At 33.3% G+C, this 19,001-nt stretch overlaps 1 protein-coding gene across 4 annotated transcripts; it reads right to left on the bottom strand.

Moving 5' to 3' along the window:
- Nucleotides 1-1,469: 1,469 nt before the first annotated feature.
- Terb2 (telomere repeat binding bouquet formation protein 2) lies at nucleotides 1,470-18,902 on the bottom strand. 4 transcript variants are annotated; one of them, XM_027926245.2, is made up of 7 exons: nucleotides 18,817-18,902; nucleotides 18,624-18,705; nucleotides 17,636-17,775; nucleotides 15,263-15,324; nucleotides 12,514-12,587; nucleotides 4,855-4,943; nucleotides 1,470-2,982 (listed from the first exon to the last, which is right to left on the bottom strand). In XM_027926245.2, the coding sequence occupies exons 1-7, from the start codon at nucleotides 18,878-18,880 to the stop codon at nucleotides 2,840-2,842; spliced, it is 654 nt and encodes a 217-aa protein (XP_027782046.1). In that variant the 5' UTR covers nucleotides 18,881-18,902; the 3' UTR covers nucleotides 1,470-2,839. The 4 variants fall into 4 exon arrangements, with proteins under 4 accessions (XP_027782046.1, XP_071464316.1, XP_071464317.1 ...); XM_071608215.1 differs by having other exon boundaries at nucleotides 17,872-18,705; nucleotides 18,817-18,834; XM_071608216.1 differs by lacking the exon at nucleotides 18,817-18,902 and adding an exon at nucleotides 17,872-18,159 and having other exon boundaries at nucleotides 18,624-18,809.
- Nucleotides 18,903-19,001: the final 99 nt, after the last annotated feature.

Raw genomic sequence — 19,001 nt, 5'->3', positions numbered from 1 at the left:
CAATAAATGAGATGGATTCAAACTAAAGAAACAAAAGAAACCTCAGCAAAAGAAACAATCAGTGAGGTGAACAGACAGCCTACTAATTGGGAACAAATTCTTACCACACACTTCACATAGAGCACTAAATCTCTAGAATATATAAAGAACTCAAAAATCTTAACACCAAAAAAACAAATAACCAAATCAATAAATGGGCCAAGGAACTGAACAGATACTTCTCAGAAGAAGATATACAATCAATCAACAAATATATGAAAAAATGTTCAACATCTCTAGCAATTAGAGAAATGCAAATAAAAACTAAGATTTCATCTCACTCCAGTCAGAATGGCAGCTATTAAGAATACAAACAACAATAAGTGTTGGCGAGGATGTGGAGGAAAAGGCACATTCATACATTGCAGGCGGGACTGCAAAATGGTGCAGCCAATCTGGAAAGAAGTATGGAGAATCCTTGGAAAACTGGGAATGGAACCACCATTTGACCCAGCTATCCCACAGGACTTAAAACAGTATACTACAGAGACACAGCCATATCTATGTTTATAGCAACACAATTCACAATAGCTAAACTGTGGAACCAACCTAGATGCCCTTCAGTAGATGAGTGGATAAAGAAAATGTGTTATATATACACAATGGAATATTATTCAGCATTAAAAGAGAATAAAACCATGGCATTTGCAGGTAAATGGATGGAGCTGGAGAATATAATGCTAAGTGAAATTAGCCAATCCCCCAAAACCAAATGCCGAATGTTTTCTCAGATTTAAGGATGCTGATTCATAATATGCTGCAGGGGGTGGTGGTAGTGGTAGGAGGGTTAAATGAACTCTAATAGAGCAAAAGGGGAAAGGGGAGGGAGGGGAAAGGAGGAGGCTTAGAGGTAGGAAAGACAGTAGAATGCGATGGTCATCATTACCCTAAGTACATGTATAAAAACATGAATAATGTGACTCTACTTTGTGTATAACCAGAGATATGGAAAAATTGTGCTCTATATGTGTAATATGAATTTTAATGCATTCTATTGTCATATATAACAAATTAAAATTAAAAAAGAAATAATTAGCAGACTTGGTCAATCACTCATAACTTACCTAATTGCATAAAATCCTATCAAAAGATACAAAGAAAATCTGTTCACAAAGGATGAAAGAATAAGATGAAATGAAAACTACATGCTAGGTAGTTAACAGTACTTAAACAGTATGAGAGATGACTATGAACAATTGTTGAAAGCATTAGAGAAGACATATCTGCAAGATGTGTCTTGAGTTCTGAAATAAAAGTGGATAGGGGCCAGAGGCAACATCCATCAGATATACTGGGGCAAATAAAGAGTTTATATAAGCAACAACAAAAATCATACTGCTTTTTCACTTCCTGAAAGGTATGACAACTAATTTTATTCCTTCTATCAGTATTTCAAGAATATATGTTATATTTGGCTTTTTATATACCTCTAAAAATTAATCACTTTTATTTGGGAAACACTTCTGTTTTGTTTTAGGTTTTTATTAACTATATTAGCACATGCATATGTTGGGAAAATACTTAATACTCTCTTCCAAGAAATCCCAATGCACACAACTTGGTATAAATTTATGTAATCCTCTTACTAATTAATTTAAAATCTAAACTCAAGCTTGATTTCTGTGTAAGAAACAATCAACAGAATGTGACTTAAGATTGTTCAGGAGAGATAATGTTTAATATGTTTTAGAAAAAGAAGATTTAGTGTGGTTATTTTAAATTTACAAGTTCAGAAGGACTCAGCCATAGATGTGAATATAAATAAGGAAACGTTACCAAATTGGAAAAAAAATCTCAAATTTGATGCCAATAGTGGTGTTAGAATTTTGTATCTTAAAATTTGAGTCATAGCATGATCCTGTCAGTAAAAATTCTTGATATCACTACATTTCAATACTTACTTAAGAGACACAGAGAAGCTAATGTGGTAGTACACACCTGTAGTCTCAGTTACTTGGAAGACTGAGTCAGAAGGATTACTTGAGCCCAGAAGTTCCAGGCTAGCCTGGGCAATACAGAGTGACTGTGTCTCAAAAAACAAAACACAGAAATACCTGACACAGAGGCTACAGCACATGCCATGCAGAAGAGTGGGAAGCACTAGCCTGGAAAATTAAGAAAGTCATGTTCCAGTTTGGGTGAGTCCCCCCCACGTTTAGTCACCCTGGTAAGACACCCTTCTCAAGGTCTTCATTTTGTCATTAAAAAAAAATAGTAAAGGAGTTGGACTTGAAGTTATCTACCTTCCTTTCCATAACAGGGTTTTAAGGTACCTTGCAGGATCATCTCAGATGATGTAATACTTATAGCCTATATTAATGCACTTTTGATATATTTATTATCAGAAGCCATTCACACATAAGAATGAATTAAAATATTAGTTCACGAAAAAAATCAATATAATCAGAATCAGAGTCATAAAACTTAGCATTCACAGTATTGAACATAGAAAAAAATATAATAAAATGTTAAAATTAAAAGTACATTTGAGAGAGAGAGAGAGAGAGAGAGAGAGAGAGAGAGAGCAAGCTTCTTATGAAGAAGTGTGTTTCAATAACAACCACTCCATAACAACTGTGAATTCAATTTGTGAACATACACCATCTGGGGAAAAATTTAACCCAAATGTCAAACACAGCATCAAAAGGATTCTGGAGTTCCTAAAGACACATGTTGAGAAAGAGAAGAACTCATCCCCATTTCCCCATCCTTCAGACCTAAAGGACAGCATTTAAATTATGCACATCTTTGGCAATATTTTATAGAAAATAAATACCCAGTATACAAGAGAAATTTTAACTCAAATCTTCCTCTTCAATTTGTTTTTTATAGCAGACATGTTAATTTCATTTTGAACATGATATGCCAAATATCCTGAGCTTCCAGGAATGAAGTCATGTAACTCCCCAAGGAATTTCTTCATAGCATCAATTGATATATAACCTACAAAATAAGAAAATACATATAAACTTCCATTTGAAATCTTATCATACCTTATGCTTTTCATTGTCTTTGATTTATTAAAGTTATAATTTTTAAAAAGTGACCTGATGAAAGAACTAAAAGAAATAATACCAGTGAGAAGATTCTCCACAAAACCTGATCATTATCAGGAACATAGCCCCCCCACCCCAACCTCCTACCATCCTTTAAAACATAGATACTTGATAAGTCATTTTGACTAGTAACAGTGTCATGTCCAGATTGGGACTGGAACATATAAGCATTTAAACCAAAATAACTGGGAATAACTGATTTAAAGGATAGTCACTTAGAACTATCTATTTAACTAGCTACCAACAGCACAAACAGCATATCTTCCCTATTAGAACAAACAACTTTTCCTGCACTGCTAACACTAATACAACAGTCTTTGTGAAAATTTAATGGGGGGGGCTGGGGATGTGGCTTAAGCGGTAGCACGCTTGCTTGGCATGAATGCGGCCCGGGTTGGATCCTCAGCACCACATACAAAGATGTTGTGTCCGCCGAGAACTAAAAAAATAAATATTCATAAATTCTCTCTTTCTCTTTCTCTCTCTCTCTCTCTCTCTCTCTCTCTCTCTCTCTTTAAAAAAAAAAAGTAGTGGAAGAAAGGTTTATTTAAAAAAAAATTTAATGGGAAAATTGACATTATTGCTCAGTCAAGAAAAGTTATGGGTGTGAGCAATTTGATGTCATAATAATCTGAAAAAGAGATTACTATCAAAATAAAAAAACAAAAAAAGAAATCCAGCCCAAATGGAAAGAGCTTAAGGACTCGATAGCAAAAACTTGATAGCAATCGCTTACTATTTGAGTGACTATATTTTATGTGTGATGTAAATTTTGTGATTTATACTAAAATTGAAATCTAACTTAAAAGTAAACACTTAAAAAGTGAAAACATTCTGGTATAAGTATAATTGAATTTAAAAAAACACTACCATCTAGCTCAACAGGATATCTAAATCCATACCTATTTTAATTGTTTTAAATAAGAAATTTGTAGTTAATAAGTTAACTATGAATCCAACCATATAAAATTGCTGTTTTAAAAATAACCATCAGTAACCTCACCGAATACTGCCCAGATAAAAGTATACAAATATCTACCTCTAATGCACCAAATAAAAATGTGGAAGAAAATATCTGCCTCACTCAAAACCATTCAAACACCAGTGGCCATTTTTCAACTGGTTCCATTAGTTCTATCCTCTCATCACCTTCTCAAGTTCAACTTGTTAGCTGACTTTTCTTTTTGTGGAACACTCAGGTAGGAGACTGAGTGATCTCTGAATAGACTTCTGGGCATCTCCGAATCTCCTTAAATTTTGTGTAAAGTCTGTAGTGTGTATGTGTGCAAGCACACACACACATGCCTACACATAAGCATGATAAAGAAAGGGGCCTAGGTTTCATCAGACCCTGAAAGAAAATTATTATTGGGGTTTTCCACATAATTCCAAACTGGGACACTTGAAAATACAAACTGATGCCAAACACGCGCAGGCCCTGGGTTTGATTCCCCAGACTGCAAACAAAACAAAACAAAACAAACAAACAAACAAACAAAACTGATGCCTGAAAACAAGCATAAGTTGGGAATGTATTTACTCTACCTAGAGACCACTATTCTAGCACAGAAAATATGAGACCTATCCTTGGATTAATTTTGCAGGTTAATTTATTTAATATGTAGACAATGTCTCTTCCATTATCACATATAATTTAGAGCTCTTACTTATTAGGCATTTGAAGTACAACAGCAGCTTTATTCTAAACACTATTTCCTTGTTTCTTTTCTAGCTGGGTTTACTCTAAGTTTTAAGTCACCTGTTACCATGTTGTTCACTGGATAATTCTGAAGAGGGAAGTACATTTGCTTTTCTACAACTGGAGTCCTTATAAAATTCTTTTCTATGCTGTAAAGTGAAACATACAGTAAGCCATATATATATGACATTTTTATATATATCCCTGACAATCATTCAATAATCCTTTAAATTAAAAATATATGTATAGCTATGCTATCAGCAAAAGAAAACACAGTACTCTATTTTAAATGATTACAGCACCTTTGTTATTCAGCATTCAAATAATATAGACACTATTTACTAGTATTTTCACACTTTACAATACCAAATTTAAAAAAAATATCTGGGAAGACCATAAGCTACAATAAGATTCTTGAAGTGATTTTTCAGTTTACAAAAATTAAATCTGGCTCAGGAGGCTGAGGGCCTAAGCAACTCAGTGAGACCTTGTCTCTAAAGAAAATATTTAAAAAGATGGGGAGGGCTATGGACATGGCTCAGTGATTAAGCACCCCTGGGTTCAATTCCCGGTACCAAAAAAAAAAAAAAATTAAATCATGTTTATGTGGTCATGTTGTATAATTAGGTTTTTAAATTTTTAGAATTTTTTTTTTAGTTGTGATGGACACAATACCTTTATTTTATTTATTTATTTTTATGTGGTGCTAAGGATCAAACTCAGTGCCTCACACATGCTAGGCAAACACTCTACCACTGAGCCACAATCCCAACCCCTTATTTTAATTTTATAAAAGCTGAAATGTTTTCAACTGAAATATCTTTTTTTTTTTTTTTTGAGATGAGGTATGACTATATCACCCAGTCGAATCTTAAACTTTTAGAATCAAGTGATCCTCCTGCCTCAGTCTTCCAAACTTCTGGAACTACTGGTATATACCAGCAAATATCCTATTTGCTAACTATACAAATAACAGCACTTATCATACTTAGACTACATATATCCAATAGATAATAAATAGTAGGAAAATTAAAACCTTAGTTATTAAGAATAATTAATAAATGGAGTTGTCCCTAACTTCATTAATTAAATTTATTTCCTAAAAGTATAAAACTATATTAATAGTAAAAGTATTATTTTCAATTTTTAAAAAATTTAGATTTCATTAAGTTCTTCCAATGGAAACTATATATCACTTAGATGAGATCCTTCAAATAAAACAAAATTATGTTCTCAGAAAAGTCTGAGACTAAACCTTCTTTGTATACAAAAGTAGAAATGTAAATTGGTTTAAGTTCTTCCAATGGAAACTATATATCACTTAGATGAGATCCTTCAAATAAAACAAAATTATGTTCTCAGAAAAGTCTGAGACTAAACCTTCTTTGTATACAAAAGTAGAAATGTAAATTGGTTTAAGTTCTTCCAATGGAAACTATATATCACTTAGATGAGATCCTTCAAATAAAACAAAATTATGTTCTCAGAAAAGTCTGAGACTAAACCTTCTTTGTATACAAAAGTAGAAATGTAAATTGGTTTAACTTCTATTCAAGGCAATTTGATAAGAACTATCAAAGATACAAATGTACATGCCTTTTGACCTAGTAATTTTTCTTCTAAGAAACTATCCTACAGATATATGCAGACATGCAAAATGACTACAAACAGTGCCAAAACACTGTTTTTAATAGCAGATTAGAAATTACCTAGAAGTCTATTAAAATAGAAGACTAGTTAACTATGGTGAAATCATATAATGAATTATTACACTGTACAAAGTGAAAAAGCTTTTTATGTTGTAATATGAAATCACCTCCAAGATACATTGTGAGTGAAAAAGAATACAAGGTGCAAAACAGTGTTTGTAGAGAAAAAAAGGAAAAAAGAAAGAAATTTAGATGAATTTGCTAATTTATATATATATATATATATATATATATATATATATATACACACACACACACACACACACACACACACACATATATATAAATATATATATGATAATATTGATTGCTTCTCTAGTAGTCAGTATATTTTTCTAGTACCCCTTTTTACATATCTTGGATTTCAAACCATGTAAATATATCATCCAAAAAAAAAAAAAAGAAAAAGTAATAATAAGTAAATGCACATAGCTAAGAAAATTATTTTTTTAAGGAGTAATGAGTCTTGGTTTTAATACTTTGTCAAGTATTAAAATACATAAATAAAGTTATCTAATTTAGCACCTATTATATTAATGGAATAAAACACATAGTTTAAATATAGATCTTCATGGTGAAGGGTGTAACTCAATGGTAAAGCACTCGCCTAGCATATGTAAGGCCCTGAGTTCAATTCCCAACACCACAATAATATAAAATAAATAAATAAAATAGATCTTCATACATATAAAAGAAAACATGACAAAGAGAAATCACACATAAGTAGGAAACAGATTTATTTTTTAAAAAACTGGAGGAGGCCAGACCTGGTAGCTCATGCCTATAATACCAGCTATTCAAGAGACAGCTGAGACAGGAAGATCACAACTGGAAGAAATGTTACTTGCAAAACAAAAATAAAATTAGATCTTCACCTCATACTATACACCAAAATAAATATCTGCAGAATTTAAAACCTATTTGATCTCTGAATTGGAAAGGCTTTTCTGAATACAGAAGCAACAGAAGAAGATAGGAATAGTGATTAATGATGTAGAAACTAAAAATGAGCATCTCCAAAAAAGTACAAGTCAACAAACCGAAGATGCAATTTATCAAATTGACAAAAGAATAATATAGCTATTGTAAAAGACAAGTTGATAAGAAAAACAATAAGGTCCTCAATAGAAAAATGGAGAAAGTTTAAACAAAAGCCACAGAAAAGGAAATTCAAAATGCTAAAAAACAAATGTGAAGAGGTTCAAACCAATTAGCAATCAAAGAAAGATGTGAATTAAAACAAGATGACATTTTCATCTATTAAATTAGCACAAGGCGTCTTATTGATACTCAATACTGGTAAAGATGTGGTGAGACCACAATGGTACTAGTTTAAATTTGTACTTTTGTGGGAAGCAACTGGCAATATTCATCATGGTCTTTAAAAATAATTATATCTCAGCCAGGCGTGCTGGTGCATGCCTGCAATCCAAGCAACTTGGGAGGCTGAGGCAGGAGATCACAAGTTCAAGGCCAGCCTCAGCAACTTAGTTGAGACCCTGTGTCAAATAAAATAAAAAGGGATGGGGACATGGCTCAATAGTAAAGCACTCCTAAGTTAAATCCCCAGTATCTATCTATCTATCTATCTATCTATTTTCATATCTCTATATCATAAATTTCATATCTGAGAATTTACAATAAGAAAATTATAAAAAATAAAGCAAAATTTATTTTAGCTTTATTTTAATTTACAATAATTATATATATTTTTAGTATACAAATAGATATAGCAAGATTTATTTTCAAAAGATGTTTGTGAAGTTGTCATAAAAGAGACAAATTGTGAATAATTAAAATAAAATTAACAAAAAGATGGTTAAACAATATGAAATATCATATGCAGCCATTATAAATCATAATATCAATAAGTATTTTCAATATGGGAGCTGCCTGTAGAATACTATATGTAAAATCAAGAGTCAAACTACCCATGCAGAATGACCTCAACTCTATTAAAACTGCGTATATTTGTATAAAATTGGCAAGAAAGGTACTAATGAATGGTGGCATTGATTATAATTCAAATTTTCTTTATTCTTTTCCATATTTCCTATTTTGGGAAATTATATGCATTACATTTATAATAACAAAACAAACAATAAATAAAAGCTTATGCAAGTTTCAGATTTGGGAAACATTTGGGGAAGGGAAAATGGCATAGTGGTTAAGAGTATAGACTCTGGATCAGCTAGACTTGGCCTTACATTCAATTCCACTCCTTGAATGAAACAGGAGAAATTAGCTTTGAAACCATTTTCTCAGTTTTAAATGAGGCTAATAGTATTTATCTCTCTCATAAAGTTGTGAGAATCAAATAAAATTCTGTGACCTGCTTAGCTCACCAGTATCTTGTATTAATCAAGTGTTAAATAAGAGTTTACCCATTTAGTAAGTGTTCAATATCACTAATAGTATTCCAATAAAATAAAGGCTTCATAGGTAGGCTCAGGGTATATTTTATTTATGTTCATACTGCACCCTCTGGTGGTTTCACAAAGAAAAGGCTCTAGGCAGACAACAACCTAATTCATAATAATTCATAATTCATAATAATTCATAATTGATATGCTTTTTAAATTTTTGTTATTGGATTGGTCATATTTTCCCCAGACTTATAAGACTTCTTTGCATATTAAGAAAATTAACATTAATGGGAAGAAAACTTAAAATTGAAAAAATATATAAATTAAGCCATTAAGTTTCATGTAAAGAAACTACTATTTGATCATTTTTATTTCAGCAGTAAAATACCAGATTTTTAAATAATATTCCCCATGAGTATTTGAAAACCACAGAATTGGAAAATATTGAATTAGGACTAGATCATGAATAAGTCTGCATTGATGGAGCCTCTCAGATTTGTACTAGATTTGGTAAGTCTATGTTTGATTGTCTTTTTAAATTTGATTTCTTAGACTTAAAAATAAGAACCATATGATCATCTCGATAGATGCGGAAAAAGCATTCGACAAAGTACAGCATCCCTTTATGTTCAAAACTCTAGAAAAACTAGGGATAACAGGAACATACTTCAATATTGTAAAAGCAATCTATGCTAAGCCTCAGGCTAGCATCATTCTGAATGGAGAAAAATTGAAGGCATTCCCTCTAAAATCTGGAACAAGACAGGGATGCCCTCTCTCACCACTTCTGTTCAACATAGTTCTCGAAACACTGGCCAGAGCAATTAGACAGACGAAAGAAATTAAAGGCATCAAAATAGGAAAAGAAGAACTTAAATTATCACTATTTGCAGGTGACATGATTCTATACCTAGCAGACCCAAAAGGGTCTACAAAGAAACTATTAGAGCTAATAAATGAATTCAGCAAAGTGGCAGGATATAAAATCAACACGCATAAATCAAAGGCATTCCTGTATATCAGCGACAAATCCTCTGAAATGGAAATGAGGACAACCACTCCATTCACAATATCCTCAAAAAAAAAAAAATACTGGGAATCAACCTAACAAAAGAGGTGAAAGACTTATACAATGAAAACTACAGAACCCTAAAGAGAGAAATAGAAGAAGATCTTAGAAGATGGAAAAATATACCCTGTTCATGGATAGGCAGAACTAACATCATCAAAATGGCGATATTACCAAAAGTTCTCCATAGGTTCAATGCAATGCCAATCAAAATCCCAATGGCATTTCTTGTAGAAATAGAGAAAGCAATCATGAAATTCATATGGAAAAATAAAAGACCCAGAATAGCAAAAACAATGCTAAGCAGGAAGTGTGAATCAGGCGGTATAGTGATACCAGACTTCAAACTATACTACAGAGCAATAGTAACAAAAACAGCATGGTACTGGTACCAAAACAGGAGGGTGGACCAATGGTACAGAATAGAGGACACAGAAACCAATCCACAAAACTACATCTAAAAGCATGCAATGGAGGAAGGATAGCATCTTCAACAAATGGTGCTGGGAAAACTGGAAATCCATATGCAACAAAATGAAACTGAATCCCTTTCTCTCGCCATGCACAAAAGTTAACTCAAAATGGATCAAGGAGCTTGATATCAAATCAGAGACACGCCGTCTGATAGAAGAAAAAGTTGGCTACGATCTACATACGGTGGGGTCGGGCTCCAAATTCCTCAATAGGACACCCATAGCACAAGAGTTAATAACTAGAATCAACAAATGGGACTTACTCAAACTAAAAAGTTTTTTCTCAGCAAAAGAAACAATAAGAGAGGTAAATAGGGAGCCTACACCCTGGGAACAAATCTTTACTCCTCACACTTCAGATAGAGCCTTAATATCCAGAGTATACAAAGAACTCAAAAAATTAGACAATAAGATAACAAATAACCCAATCAACAAATGGGCCAAGGACCTGAACAGACACTTCTCAGAGGAGGACATACAATCAATCAACAAGTACATGAAAAAATGCTCACCATCTCTAGCAGTCAGAGAAATGCAAATCAAAACCACCCTAAGATACCATCTCACTCCAGTAAGATTGGCAGCCATTATGAATCAAACAACAACAAGTGCTGGCGAGGATGTGGGGAAAAGGGTACACTTGTACATTGCTGGTGGGACTGCAAATTGGTGCAGCCAATTTGGAAAGCAGTATGGAGATTTCTTGGAAAGCTGGGAATGGAACCACCATTTGACCCAGCTATTCCCCTTCTCGGTCTATTCCCTAAAGACCTAAAAAGAGCATGCTACAGGGACACTGCTACATCAATGTTCATAGCAGCACAATTCACAATAGCAAGACTGTGGAACCAACCTAGGTGCCCTTCAATAGACGAATGGATAAAAAAAATGTGGCATTTATACACAATGGAGTATTACTCTGCATTAAAAAATGACAAAATCATAGAATTTGCAGGGAAATGGATGGCATTAGAGCAGATTATGATAAGTGAAGCTAGCCAAACCCTAAAAAAAATGCCAAATGTCTTCTTTGATATAAGGAGAGTAACTAAGAACAGAGTAGGGACGAAGAGCATGAGAAGAAGATTAACATTAAACAGGGATGAGAGGTGGGAGAGAGAAGGGAAATTGCATGGAAATGGAAGGAGACCCTCAGGGTTATACAAAATTACATACAAGAGGAAGTGAGGGGAAAGGGAAAAATAATACAAGGGGGAGAAATGAATGACAGTAGAGGGGGTGGAGAGAGAAGAGGGGAGGGGAGGGGAGGGGAGGGGGGATAGTAGAGGATAGGAAAGGCAGCAGAATACAACAGACACTAGTATGGCAATATGTAAATCAATGGATGTGTAACTGATGTGATTCTGCAATCTGTATACGGGGTAAAAATGGGAGTTCATAACCCACTTGAATCAAAGTGTGAAATATGATATATCAAGAACTATGTAATGTTTTGAACAACCAACAATAAAAATTAAAAAAAAAAATTTGATTTCTTAAGTTGAAGTCACCACATTATAAACAATTTGGAAAGAAGGGAGGGAAATCACTCACAGCTTTCAAAGTACTGCTAATATTTAGTGTATTTTCATTTAAATAGTAATGTAACTGCTGGATGTGGTGGTGCATGCTAGTAATCTCAGCTAAAATAGGAAGGCTAAAATAGCTGAGGTGGGAGAATCCAAGTTCAAGGTCAATCTGAGCAATTTAGGAAGACCCTATCTCAATATAAAATATAAAAATTGCTGGGGAAATAGCTTAGATCACCTACCTAACATATATGAGGCCCGGGGTTCAATCCCTACTAACTTAAAAGTAATATTAATGTAACTGTTATTTTAACTTTCATAAAATCTTTGTTTCCTTTCTGCAAGAATAGTATAGCAGAGTAGCTAAACATAGGTGCTCTGGAATTAAGCTGACCCAGTGCAAATCTTACTTCTACCCCACTTAAAACTTTGGGAAAATTATCTAATTTTCTGTAAATAGGAATGGTAATAATGACAATACCAATCTCATAGGAAGACTGTGAAAATTAAATAGAAACACAATTACTGCTCAAAGATTGAATTGAGTATCAGTGAAGTATATAAATTCAATACCTTTTGGATAATTCTTTTTTGTTCTCTGTTGCTAGTTCACTGATTTTTATTTTATTTGATGCTATTTCCTCAGGCTGCAGATAGCAAAAGAAATCACATTTTTAAAATTCAGCACACCAATGATTCAATCAGTACTTTTTTTAAAAAAAGAAAAAAATTTATATATATATATATATATATATATATATATATATATATATATATCACTCTTGAATACACACACACATATATATGTACATATACATATATATACATATATATATATTTCAAGAAGTACATTTTACTTATATGTTCTCTGTTTTAATCATTTTAATTGGCAAAATTGATCAATACTTTCAAAGAATTGACAAAATCCTTTATAATGATATAATTTCTAGTCAACAGCCAATGAAGCATGTTATACTGTTTTTAGCTGTAAAAACATTGGATTGGGTTGAAGCTAAGAAATTTGGTTCCACTTTGCTAACATATGGTTATGTGAACTAAAACAGGTCTTCTCTTTCTGTTTTCTTATTTGCAATAATTTTTTTAAAATTTGTAATAAGTTTTTTATTTGTAAAACTAAAAATTAATGATCTTTAAGGTTATTTTAAGCTCTATGAATCTGTTACTCAATACTTTGTCCAATAATAACCATTCCATCTTCACTCATCTTCTTGGAAACAAGTCAAAGATTGGGTATTTTCATCTTTAGTACAACATACTATTACTTCCTAGCCAAAGAAACTGAAAGAACTATTATTTTCAGATGATGACAGTTTGAGAAAAAAATTAATAAAAGGAATATGAAATATTGTTGAGAGCCACAATTGAGTCGGGATGGTGCGTGGCATTTTGCCAGAAGGAGTGGTTGAGAGGTGACGGCAGCGAGCCATTAAGATGATGATAATTAAGTTAAGCTGTGTATAATTGCTGTGACTGGATGATGCTGGATTGAAACAGGCTGTGTATTCAGTTGTATATAGACCCTTGCTGTCCGGCAATAGGGCGGCTCCTGTTGCCTCGGGTGCCCGCTACTTTTGAGTTCTCGCAGAGTTCCCCTTGAGTTCGTGTGCGGAGGAGCCCCGGAGAGGGCGGAGAGAGTTCCCGGGGAGTGCGTGTGGAGTGCCGGTGGAGTTCAGGCAATAAAGGAAAAATTTTAACTTACCAAAAACTTTAAAAATAGTACAATAAATACTACATACCTTTCATCTAGACAGATTTTTGCCACACTGAGTACCCTCTCTTTTTTATATTTTAGCTGGACCATTGGATAAAAATTGGTAGAAATTGTGACATTTACATTCCTCAGTTCCTAATATTAATTTTCTTTAAAAATGTATTATTTTATCTTTGCAATATTATTATCATACTTAAGAAAATTAATATTAATTTGATATTATTTATTTTTTAGTCCATCAAAAAATTTTTGCAGTTGCTCTCAAGATGTCTTTTATAACCTTCCTGTTGTTGTTTTCAAAAATACAAAATCCACCCTAAGTACATGTATGAAGACACGAAGGATGTGACTCTACTTTGTGTAGAACCAGAGATATGAAAAGTTGTGCTTTATATGTGTAATATGAATTGTAATGCATTCTGTTGTCATATTAAAATTTAAAAAAAATTTAAATACAAAAGCCAATTGAGGTTTAAATATCACATTTGGTTGTTGGATCAATCTAGAACAGTCTTCTTGCCTTTTTTGTTTTTTTATGACTGTGTAAAGAGTCCAGGTCAGTTAGTTGACTCATAGTATATAATCCATATTCTGGATTTGTTTGATTAACCCTGAATTAGATTCAGATTAAATGCTTTGAACAAGAATGCTACACAACTAATACTGTATACTTAAATCACACCAGGTTGAACATAATGAGAGGTTATTCCAATATTGGTGATGCTGAACTTGATAAGGTATTATCTTCCAGATATGTCCATTTAAAAGATTCATTGCTTGCCTTTAAAATTAATAAGTAATCTGTGGATGACAATTTGAGATCATGGTTTTAGCATCATTTAATGACCCTTGCCTAGATTGATTATTAGCTTGAGGCTATAAAATCAGGATTTTTCTCTGCTGTCATCCCTCCTATATTTTTTAGCTATTATTATTCTGTAATGAAAATGTTCCTTATCCCAGCATTTCTTTCATTCCTTCTTTCTACCCATTCTTCCTTTCTTCCTCCCTTGTCTTCCTTTTGTCCTTTTTCTTTTTCTGTTTTTGGAGTATCATTATGGACTAAAGGATTCTTTTTTATTTAATGTATCATAATTTATTATTGTCATTATTCTTTCCTACGCTCAAATTATCCAAAGTTAGCAACTGCATAAAGATTTTGAAGTCAAAAGGTAAATTTGAGGCAGGATGGCAAAAACTAAAAAGCAGTATTATGCACAGTTATTGAAGAGTGGTACTCAAAACATTCAACAAATGATACAACACAGCAATTAATAAATCAGAATTGATACCAGCAGTGAGGAACTGGTAAAAATACCATACACCTATTGTTATCTTGATACTACTGATTGAAGAAAATTTTCAAACTTCTTATGTTAATAGTTTTATTTTTACAAAATACCTCAATTTTAACAATGTGCTATTATAAAAAAGTCAAACCACATAATATTCAATGAAATTAAACCCTTTAAATTCCTTAATCTGGCTCATAAGTGCTAACATATCACAAGTAAACATTTTTAAAATTACACTGCTTTAAGAAAATTTAGATACTGCAGATTCTAATCAACTACTTTAATGTAATCTTACCTTTTCTATCAGAAAATCCTGGTCTTGTTCCCAAATAAAACTACCAATTTTTCTTCTTATTTCTGTGGTGAGAAAAACAAGTCCAATACTATTTTTTTAAAGTTACTTCTGGGGGCTGGGGTTGTGGTTCAGCAGTAGAGCACTCGCCTTGAACATGCAAGGCTCTGGGTTCGATCCTCAGCACCACATAAACATAAATAAATAAAATAAAGATGTTGTGCTCAACTACAGCTAAAATAAAAAATATATATTTTTAAAAAAGTAACTTCTGAATTTTGCATGAAGTCTGAAATTTTTAGGTCAGCCTTATTTCCTGGTATCAAACTCACCTAAAATACTCACATTGTGATTCATATTGATTTCAGATCATTAAGGGGCAGCTCAGAAATTTTGTAACAAACTCCCCAAATGATTTCAATGCATTTTGAGAATCATTGTTGTAGTTTTTTTGTTTGTTTGTTTTTCTACTGGAATATATTTGTTCATTAGTTGTTAGCATCTCTATTAGGTCAAATGTTATTAAAGAGGATGACTGTCTAGTCAAAATTAAAAGTATAAAATTGTGGAGTTTGTAGAGCAGAGATTCTCAAGAATTAATTTATTAAAGGAAAAGATTAAAAAATATATCTAATAGGCAGAAATTTACAATACTCGGTATGTCAAAGGACTTCGTCATCATCCTCAATAATCTCAATAATTTCAATAAGTCTCAAAAGTTTCCAAAGTAGCCCACTAGAGAACAAAAAGGTAGACATTTGCTGTCCAGTATGATAGCAACTTGCTAAATATAGGAACTGAGGATTTAACATGTATGACTACTACAAATTGAGATGTGCTGTAAGTATAAAGTAACATTGGATTTTGAAGATCAAATTTTTGAAGGATCAAAAAAAGAATAAATTATGTTAATAATTTTATATTGATTATATATTGAGACCTCAACATTTTGGATATGTTAGGCTAAATAAAATATACTCTTAAAAATGTAAATACATATAAATACATTCTTAAAATTAATTTCACCTATTTATTTTTCTTTTTAATGTGGCTACTAAAATACTTAAAATTCACATCTGGTTCACATTCACATCTCACACTTCCAGTAGACCATACTCAAGTAGATAAATATGTATACTTTTTTTTTTTAGTAGAATTTTTTTAAAAACACATCTTTAAAAATTTAAGAACATGTTAATATGCTAATTTCAAAGACAGAATAGAAGTGATCATTTTATATCAGATTAGACAGTCATTCCACAATATAAATTCTTTATTGGGTATTCACTAATTGATACAAATAGTTTTTGAATAAATCTATTTAGTCATTATTTGTATAAGCATTTGTAATGATTTGGGAATATAAGTTATAATTAGGTCTAAGTAGGACAGCAAGTATAGAAGAAGCCAATCTTTGGAATTTCTAAATGCTCTTCTATGAAAATGTCTGAACTTTAAAAATTTGTTTTGCTTTTGTTTTTTAATATTTTTAGTTGTACATAGACATAATAACTTTATTTTTTAAGTGGTTCTGAAGATCAAACCCAGTACCTCACAGGTATTAGGCAAGGCTCTTCCATTGAGCTACAACCCCATCCTGCTTTTATTTTAATACTGTCCACAGTGGGAATTTGCAAACAGCTTTCAATTTGTCTTTCCAGAGATAGACACATATCTACTGGGTAATATGTAGGTCAAGAGTTGGCAATAATGCAAGACCTATTAAAAAATGGGATATTAAAGTTAACTCAAAAAAGAAAGGGTATTCCAAGCAGGGCAACCTGAAAGAAAACATTTCAGAAATACTTTATTTATTTGCCATTCCTACATCAAAGGGTTGTTGAAATAAAAATGTGTTGAAACAAAAGCATAAAGAAAGCATAAAAAAATTCAAATATGAGTTTATTTTCATAACGAATCTTTTAAAAATTCAGAAACATAATGAAAAGATTCAAAACTAGCAAAGAAGACAATATTAAATGCTCACCACATCATATACCTTAATAAATTATCTCATTTTATCTTCAAAACAACTTGTGAAAAATTTAATAACTTGTCAAGGATCCCAAAACTAATAAGCGTTGGATTCTAGTCAATGAGCATTTGAGAACAAGATCTGTATCTGCCTTATTCACCACAGAATCCCTGTTTCTGCATTGGAACCTGGCATATAGGAGATGCTCAGTGAATGTATGAATGATAAATGAAGCCAGGATAGATACTCATGGCAATCTCATCTGAAGTCCATGGTTTTTCCATTTATATTATGTGATACGAAACAAAAATATCTGAGAACAAAGGTAAGTTGAATTTGGCTGTCTAGCAGGAATTAGCTGGATTTGGCTAACAGAGATTGGTTGAAGGATCTTTGCTAACCTTTTTGTAGACATGAAGGAGGAAGAATGAAATGACCTAAAGCCACCGAGTTTTTAATTTCAGCATTGGCTACTGCAGAGAGATAGTAGGCATGAAAAACTGTAGCATTATCTTCTATGTAATCAAGGCTTTCATATATTCTAAGAGAAAGAAAGGAAATCACTTAGATTATAAAATAAAGGAGAATGTATTCAACCTTTCAAAAGAAATAATAAAACAATAGAAGACAGACTTACATTTTTTTTTTCCTCCTGACAAAGAAGAAAAACATGGCATATTGCTTATTTGGGGGCCTACATCTAGACAAATCTCAGTTTTAGAGAAGTCATCAATTATTATATAAATTTAGAAACTTGACCTCAGATGATGCTGTTTAACGGGACAAAAAACAGTGGATTGAGAGCCAGCAGCCTGCAAATTTTACCCATAGTCTTTGCTGTAAAGAACTTAGTTAATTCCGAGGTAGGGTATGGGCAGGCAGTCAGGGAAGCCTTCACATATAGAAAGCAACATCCTTCCTAGATCTGTAAAAAGGTGGAAAGAAGAGGAAGGGCATTAGAGAAAAAAGAATGACAAACACGAAGGCACAGTGACACCTTAGACTGGTCTTATGGAAGGAATGAGGGAGAAACTGGGAAATAAACAAAGTGGGCTCTAGCCAAAAATCTAAATCTGTAGGTAATCAGGAAGGGAGAAGGGGAATAAAAGTGGGGAGGCCCGTGAGCAGATCTCTGCTTTACAAACATAATGTGGGAGCAACGCGAAAGGAGATTTTGGAGGACAGATTCCAAGCAACGGAAGCTCTTAGAAAGCTATTGTGACGGTCCGGTCCAGTCAAATGGACAAGGGCCTTGAGGATGAAAAACAGTTACATCTAAAACTGTTTCCAGTCTCCCTCTATCATATATATTTATTAGCGGGCTGCAACCTCCATCCCTGACTCTGGGCTCGTCGTGACAAGAGGCACTTCCAGGCGGCTCTCAGGTACCTCAGGGTGTCTGGGTGCGAGGCGTCACAGCTGAACAAGAAGTCTGCCGCCCGCGAGTCGCTGACTGTCCCCCCTTCGGCCACTGTGGAGACAAAAGCACAGGATAAGCCCAGCAGGCACGCTAGGACCGAGGCATCAGGAGGAGAGGTGCTCCTCTCCCCGCCTCAAGCACCTCCTGCACCCATCTTCCTACCCCAGAACTGCCTCAGCTCTCGGCTGACGCTACCGCTAAACCAACCGCGCTGCCCTTGAAACATGGCGCTGCCTCTCCCTCGAGGACCTGGGGAAGGGGCCGGAGCTGAGATCGCTGATTGGTCCCAGGTCCCCAGCTGAGCTCGATGATTGGTTCCCAAGAGCAAAGGGCGGGACGGGCCTGAA

This window comes from Marmota flaviventris, chromosome 2 (genome assembly GCF_047511675.1).
Source record: "Marmota flaviventris isolate mMarFla1 chromosome 2, mMarFla1.hap1, whole genome shotgun sequence".
Taxonomy (NCBI): Eukaryota; Metazoa; Chordata; class Mammalia; order Rodentia; family Sciuridae; genus Marmota; species Marmota flaviventris.
Note: the sequence above shows the minus strand (reverse complement) of the source record. Positions and strands in the feature narration are given on the sequence as shown.